Source organism: Marmota monax, unplaced genomic scaffold (assembly GCF_021218885.2).
Source record: "Marmota monax isolate L192 unplaced genomic scaffold, Marmota_monax_Labrador192_F-V1.1 WCK01_AAM20220418_F8-fsc00168, whole genome shotgun sequence".
NCBI classification, from domain to species: Eukaryota; Metazoa; Chordata; class Mammalia; order Rodentia; family Sciuridae; genus Marmota; species Marmota monax.
In genome coordinates, this window is record NW_026692492.1 from 2,971,067 (window position 1) to 2,979,566 (window position 8,500).

An 8,500-nucleotide genomic window follows, 5' to 3' on the forward strand; every position below is an offset into this window, starting at 1 on the left:
ACTTGAACACTTACTTGCACATGATTTATTCATTTTGGCATGAATCTTTTCAGAAGAGTCTTCCCAGACCTTATAAAAAACTGGGAAAATTAGAAGACTTCCCACATTAATCACATTCTCAGGGCTTCTCTCTGTATTTTCATATATGAGAAGGAAAGCAGGGCTGGGATGGGAAGCTGACAGAATGTACCAAATCTTCCACATTCTCAGGGTTTGTTTTCCAGTGTGAGTGAAATGACTTTGAAGGCAACAGGAAAAATTGAATGATTTTCCAATCTTCACATTTAAAGCTTTATTCAGTTGGATCTAGTAGTGTTTGCCTTTAATCCCAGAGACTCGGGGTCTGAGGCAGAAGGATCACAAATGTGAAGCCAAACTCAGCACATAAGCAAGGCCCTAAAGAACTCTGCAAGTCCCTCTCTCAAAATAAAAAGGAAAAAGTTTGTGGCTCAGTGATAGATGACCACCAGACTAAATCCCCAGTACTATAGATAGATAGATAGATAGATAGATACATAGATAGATACATAGATAGATACATAGATAGATAGATTTGGACATGTGAGCACTTTTTTCACTTTGACAAGAAATATTGATTTCCCACATTTCACATTCAAAGAATTTTTCTACAGAAAAATTACTACATGTTAATGAGTGAAACATTATTAACAGAAGACTTTGCCAATTGTTTTCATGAGTACGATTTCTCTGCACTATGGGTTCCTTCATGTAAGTGAAGCTGAGCAGATGTAACAAAGGCTTTTTCACATTGTTTACAACCATAGAGCTTCTCTCCGATATGTATTCTTCCATGTCTTTGAAGTTCACTGGAACTAGCAAAGGCTTTGAAACACCGCTTACACTCATAGGGCTTCTCCCCAGTATGCATTCTTCTATGAATCTGAAGGTATCTGGATGTAGAAAGGGCTTTGCCACACTGCTCACACTCATTGGGCTTTTCTCCAGTATGAGTTTTTTCATGTTTGGCAAGGTAACTGGAACTAGCAAAGAAATTACCACAATGCTTACATTCATAGGACTTCTCCCCAGTATGTTTTCTTCTATGTCTGTAAAGGCTACTGTATGCAGCAAAGGCTTTGTCACACTGCTTACATGCATAAGGCTTCTCTCCAGTATGAATTGTTTTATGTAAGTAAAGGTCAGAGGAACGAGCGAATGCTTTGCCACACTGCTTACATGGGTAAGGCTTCTCTGCAGTATGAATTGTTTTATGTGAGTAAAGGCCAGAGAATTGAGTGAAGGCTTTTCCACACTGCTTACATTCATAGGGCTTCTCCCCAGTATGTGTTCTTCTATGTCTCTGAAGGCTAATGGACCTAGCAAAGGCTTTGCCACACTGCTTACATGGATAAGGCTTCTCTCCACTATGAACCGTTTCATGTGAGTGAAGGCCAGAGGAATTAGTGAAGGATTTTCCACACTGCTTACACTCATAGGGCTTCTCTCCAGTATGCGTTCTTCCATGAATCTGAAGGGAAGTTGATGCAGCAAAGGCTTTACCACACTGCTTACATTCATAGGGCTTTTCTCCAGTGTGAGTTTTTTCATGTGAGTAAAGGTTACTGGATGTAGTAAAGGCTTTGCCACACTGCTTACACTCATAGGGTTTCTCTCCAGTATGTGTTCTTCCATGAATCTGAAGATCACTGGAACTTGCAAAAACTTTTCCACACTCCTTACATTTATAGGACTTCTCTCCAATATGTGTTCTTCTATGTCTTTGAAGGTTACTAGAACTAGCAAAGGCTTTGCCACAAAGCATACACTCATAGGACTTGTCTCCAGTATGAATTTTTTCATGTTTGTAAAGGCCAGACAAATAAGTGAAGGCTTTGCCACACTGCTTACATTCATAGGGCTTCTCTCCAATATGTGTTCTTCCATGTATTTGAAGGTAACGGGATGTAGAAAAGGCTTTTCCACACTGCTTACATTCATAGGGCTTCTCTCCAGTATGTGTTCTTCCATGTATTTGAAGGTAACTGGATGTAGAAAAGGCTTTGCCACACTGCTTACATTCGTAAGGCTTCTCTCCTGTATGTGTTCTCTGATGTATTCTAAATAAACTGGGGTAAGCAAAGTCTTTCCCACATACCTTACATTTGAAATATGCATTTCCCATGTGTGTGATCCTCTGCCTTTGAAGACTTGTGTGTGAAATAAAGGTTTCACGATCTTGTTTACATTCATAGAGTTTCTCTCCATAATGAGTTATTTCATGTCTTCTAAATAAAGAAGAGAAATGAAAGGCTTTCCCACATATATCACATTGAAAAGGTTTACCTACACTGTGTATTCTCATGTGTCTTTGAACACGTGTGGAAGAAGATGAGGCTTCACCACATTGTTGATATTCATAGAGTTGCAACCCAGTATGAGTATCTTCATGTCTTTGAATGTCACTAGAACAAGTGAAGACTTTCCCACATACTGTACGTTCATAAGGTCCCTCTCCAGTTTGTATTAACATTTGTGTGTGAACATTTTTTAGAGAAACCAGGGATTGCCTATAGTGTTTAAATTCATGTGGCTTCTCTTCACATTCCTCCTGGTTGTAGCATTTGTGTCCAGAGTGAAATGTGATGTGCCTATGAAGTAATGAAGGGCATATGAAGTCTTTGGCACAACCACATGGATTTACTCTATTAAAATTTTTCTTTGTCCAGGTAAGAACTGGAATCTCATTGAAACTTTCCCCACACTATCTTCTTGGCCTTTTAAGTTTACCACATGTCTTCTGTGAAGAATGACCAGCACATTATCAATGCTTGATTCATTCATGATTTTATACTTATTTATAGGACCTAGGCTTACATTACTATCAACATCAGGTAAGGCGAGGTTTCCTGATGTGTTCAAATTGACTCAAAATCAAGAGATTGAAAGGAAACAATCCTTTGCAATGCAGCTTCCCTATGGTGATTATCCAAATAGTGATATTCATATGCAATTTCATATACTTTTGGCATGCCAAGTACTTGGAAAAAACTGAATATCTGTTACAGTTAAGTATATATTTCTAGTAAAAAAATCTTATAAAAATAAATATATTTCAAATTGTGCATACTTCTTGAGTTGGTCTGTTTTAAAAATTATATGACCTTCTCAGATTCCCTCAAATACACCTCCTGTGGGTACAATTACCTTAGAATGCTCTCAGAATTTTTTATCTCATCTTCAATATTCTTTTCATCCAATTTGTTTTCTAAAATGAGAAACCAGAACAATCTGTATGAATTTTTAGGAGACAGAAATGCTTTCCAAATTGTAGGTGCCTTTTATGCTGCAATAATTCAACAATGGATTCCCTGTTAATGTTGTATATAAATGACAAAAATAAACATGAGTTCTCTATTTGATTAATTTAAAAAAAAATCATTATTACCAATAAAAGCCAGGTTTCTGAGGATTTCCAGCATCACATCTCTGTAAAGGTTTTTCTGGGAAGGATCCAGCAATGCCCACTCCTCCTGGGTGAAGTCCACAGCCACATCCTCAAAGGTCACTGAGATCTAAAATATCCCACAAATGTTTACTGGAGGTCAGGAGAGATTGACAGCAGAAGAAATATGTACTCATCATTCTTGATGTCCACAGGATTCTATGAATTTCTGATTAATTCCATGATTTGGTCCATCAAATCCTTCCTGCACTCAATTCCCCACACACATTTCAACACTAGAATTGGGCCACTCAGAAGGCAAGCAACTAAGTGTTTTGCTCCCTTCCATTGGTGAGTTCACAGGAAGTAAGACAGTATCATGACTCACTTTGTTGGTTACACCTCTATTACATGTCCTAACAACCTTCTCTGCAGTGGAGAGCTAATATTAACATCCCCAATAGTACTTACCCGTAGGAAAGAAAGCTGACTATGAAATTGTTGCAATCACAGAACTCAGTAATTGAGAGAGATTCTGCCAACCACAGTGGGTCACTGTGCCTACACTGTTAATATAGACAACACAGCATTCATTGATCTCTTGATTCTTTATGAAAGTCTATTGTTCCTTCTTTAAGGAAATGCATAGAACAGTCCCCACCCATGACGTCTGAGCATGGATCACAAAGATGATTCCCCTACAGACAGCATATAGACAAATTGACACTTGGGTTGCCACAATTTGTGAACCGGGGATTGCGTTCATCTTGTGGGATTACACAAAGAGAACAACTAGATATTTGCAGGTGCATTTCTCCATAACAAAATTAATAAAATAGAAAACATGCACAATGATTAATAAACACAAAAATTTGATGATTTCTCAAGGTTACTGTCAAAGCAGAATGAGGTAAGGGGAAAGATGGAACATGTCTTAGATATAACTCCATGACCCAAAGATGTCACCATGTCCAAACAACAACATTGCAAAGTTTTATAAGTCTCAAAACAATTTTCTTAATGAACAGCAGACACGAATTTCTAAATCTCACAGCAACAGTGAATGTGCAAGGATTGTCAATAACCTACTGAAAAGCAGTCACTTCACTACCATAAGGTCATGTTCCACATAGCCATGTTCCACTCAAGGACACTTTGGTCAAGAGTGGGCCACATGTGCACTGGTGTCTGTCATGAAAGAATTTTCTCCTGCCTGTAATGATGGTGGTTCAAACAAACCTAAGACAGAAGCATTTCCAGGGTGTGTAAAAAAGCAGGGTTGCAACCCAGAATCCTCACCTATCTAACACAGTTTGGGTGTGAAACACGCCACTCCATGTATAATCATAACAATACTATAATGTCTGCTCCATGATGGAATAGCCAAAAATATCACCTATAAGAAGGTGCCCCTGCCACTGACATACAACCATTCTCAAGGACTTAACACATGTGATATCCTGAGCATCACAGTATCAGCAGAGGTGAGCAAGAGACCATGAAGAAGGCTTCCTTGGGCTGGCCTTCACAGGATGGAAAGATGAGTGACAGCAGGTGTCTTGGATACAGATCACAATGATGGTCCAGGCAAACTGGAATCTGGGTGGCCAAAGGCACTATATCCTCAATTCTGTAGACAAAAATCCATTTACTATACATTCAAATGTAAAACACTAAAACACATTTAATGACCTTACAAGAAATTTTATTTTATTTATTTATATGGCACTTAATGACTGAGCCTCATCCCCAGCACATATGCCATTTTGACACAGTACTCAAAAACTTCCTCAGGGCCTTGTGAGAGGCTGAGGGTAGCATTTAAATTTATAATTCTTCTGCCTCATCCTCCAAGGCTGCTAGGAATACAATCGTGCACCATTGCACCTGTGGAAATTTAGTTTTGTAGAAGAACATGTTATACAATTCCCTAATGATTAGAAGAAAGAAAAAAAATTCAACACTCAGAGCAAAATGACACAAGAGTGAGCCTGGAATCATCTCAGTACAGCCATGAGATAGAACAGAATTGGAAACACAAGCCAAACCATCAGAACAACAATGCCATCATGCCGCAAAGCCCTGAAAGTTTCCCACCAGCTCCGTGAAGCAGTCATATGGAAGAGTGCAGTGCAGCAACCATGGTTTGACCTTCATGATCCCTTCAGCCTGACCCTCTATGACTCCAGACTACACACAGCACATCTTCTTCAGTTTTGGGCAATTCATACTAAAATCACCATGGAAATATATTTTTTAAAAAATATTTTGTTTTTTAATTGTAATTGAATTCAATACCTTTATTTATTCATTTATTTTTTTAAATGTGGTATTGAGGCTTGAACCCATGGCCTCACATGTACTAGGTGAGTGTTCTACCACTGAGCCACAACACCAGCTCAACCATGGAAATATATTAACGCCTAAAACCAACTCTCAGTCTTCTACATCAGAAGTAATCACTATAAAAAATCAGCAGAAATTCCTTAAAAGGATTTAAGTAAACAAACAGCCTGCAAATAGCAAGAAAGCAAACTATTGTCTACCCACTCAACCATCACCTAAAATTTGACCAAGAAAGCTTCAGAGAGTTTCTTTTAAAAATCAGGTTTTAAAAACAACCAGGTTTAGGAAGCTAAGGCAGGAGGTTCTCAAGTTCAATGCCAACCTTAGCAACTTAGTTAGGCCCTAAGGAGGTTGGCAAAATCCTGAATGAAAGTTAACAAAAATAAAAGTTAAGGGGGAAGGTGCTGCAGATTTGGTTCAGTGGTTAAGCACCCGAGGATTTACTCCACAGTATGCTCCCCCAAATAAAACCACCGACATATACTGATGAAAGAAGGAAGTTCACACAGACTAGGAGGAAATATTAAAGAGGACCATGACCCACATGCTCAGCACTGGTTGCTCTCCAGGTGGGGATCTGCAGGGCAAAGACATAGCAGAGTTTTAATAGCACCACTGAGTATTAATGCACAGGCCCCAGCACAACTACTCACAAAAACCAGACAAGTGAGGTTTCCTGTTTCTACTGTCATTCTCTAGTTTCTGGTGTATGGAGAAATGAGGCCAGGGGACACTGAAATCTGGCAGCAACAGTTTATTAGTGGCAGTACAGCCCAGAAAAATAATTCCCAAGGCGTGAGCCCAGAGAACATCAGGGCTTTTACTTTTATACATAAACAAGCTTTGAGGATATCAAGAAAGAAAATTGGGGCAACATATTGGAGAGTGAATTTTTTATTTCTTATATGGGAACAAGCTTGCCAATGGCCTAAAGACTCATACACATTTGGGACTTTTACTATGCTCAACCTGAAGAGGGATTGTTCTTTCTCTGCTACTTTGTTGGCTGCTTCTGCTATTGCATTACAGGTACCTGCAGCTGTTGCCAGCCTGCATGGTGACATGTCAGAGAGCACAGCTGGTGGGAGTCAGTCTGCCAATCCTCAGCCTGTCAGCTTCAAAACCCCTAAAGTTTCCATTCTGTTGGATGATCTAGCATTCAGGGAAATTTTTCAAAGGAGCTGAATACAAAATAATTTGCTAAACATAGCTCAGACACCTAGTCTCTAAGCAAAGGCATGAAGCCTTCAACAAACAGAAACCACAGAATAGGAGAAAAGGAAGAAACACATTTTCTTTTTTTCTTTTTTTAGTTATTGATGGAACTTTTTTCAGTTGTATATGGTGTTGAGAATCAAACCCAGTGCCTCATGCAGGCTAGGCAAGCACTCTACCACTGAGCCCCAGCCCCAGCCCCAAGAAACATATTTCATTCACTTAAAAAAATGTACAAAGAGTACTGAGGAACAGCAAAACATAACTCATGCATGGAAAATAACAGACGTGAGATTGACCATGCCTGAGTAAGATAAGACTCCAGAATCCCTGGTATAAATTAATTTTTTATTCATTTATTCATTTGTTTGTTTATATTTTGTACCAAGGATTAAACCAAAGGGTGCATAACAATTAAGCCACATTCACTGCCCTATTTTATTTTTAATTATTTCTATTTTGAGAGAGAATTTCTCTAAGTCGTTCAGTGCCTAACTTGATGAGCCTTCCTGGGAAGTTGTGATACTCCTGCCTAAGAGTCCTGAACTGCTGGGATTAAAGGGATGTGGGGGCCCTAGGCTAAACTTTCAAGTAACTCTCTTGAATTGTTAGTATGCATGCACCTCAAAAAAAGTCAAAATACATCAGGCAGAGCCATACAAACTCCCCAGTACAATGAAGAATAAACTGCTACATTGGGAGACATCACCACAAAACTGCTGGGTCTGTGATCATGTAGCAGAACAACAGACAGGAGGGCTTCCCTGACCATTAGTCAAAGTGAAACACACAGCCTTCTCAGGATCACAGTACCACCACCCAGAACAGGCCACTTTCTGAGCCATAAGCCTCACCTCAACAAATATGCAATGCCAGTGAAATCCCAAGTAGGCTCAAAGAACATGGGAGTTAAAGCAGAAATCAGATCAGAAGCACCTGGAAAACCTTTAAGTAAAGGGAGATGCAACACAGGGCTCTAAAAAGACACAGGAGGAAGAGGTGACTTAAGGGCAAATGTGACCATGTTGAGAAAAATGAAATACAAATGTCCAACATGAAAAAACTGCACAGATGGTGCACTGGGGGTCTCTAGAGCATCCAAAGCACATTCCAGAAAAGAAGAGATAAAAGCAATCATTGACCCCTGTACTTAAGTAAAGGAGCAAAAAAAGAGCAAGGTAAGTATAAATTAAGCACAGGCAGGTAAGAGGGGGTGTTGTTGAAACCACAATCAAGAAATCAGCAGGGGCTGGTGCTGGGGCTAAGCTGTAGCTCACTCTCCTTGCATGTGTGAGGTAGTGGGTTTGATTCTCAGCACCACATATAAATAAATAAAGATCTATGAACAATTTTTAAAAATTAAGAAAAAACAATTATTAAAAAAAAAAAGAGGGCTAGGGATGTGGCTCAAGTGGTAGCGCGCTCGCCTGGCATGCGTGCGGCCCGGGTTCCATCCTCAGCACCACATACAAAGATGTTGTGTCTGCCGAAAACTAAAAAATAAATATTAAAAAATTCTCTCTTAAAAAAAAAAAA

General features: G+C 39.3%; 1 protein-coding gene across 1 annotated transcript; it reads right to left on the reverse strand.

Moving 5' to 3' along the window:
• Positions 1 to 267: 267 nt before the first annotated feature.
• On the reverse strand, positions 268 to 2,577 carry LOC124092086 (zinc finger protein 700-like). The gene has a single exon (XM_058579055.1). The coding sequence runs from the start codon at positions 2,489 to 2,491 to the stop codon at positions 692 to 694; it is 1,800 nt and encodes a 599-aa protein (XP_058435038.1). The 5' UTR covers positions 2,492 to 2,577; the 3' UTR covers positions 268 to 691.
• Between the last annotated feature and the right edge of the window lie 5,923 nt (positions 2,578 to 8,500).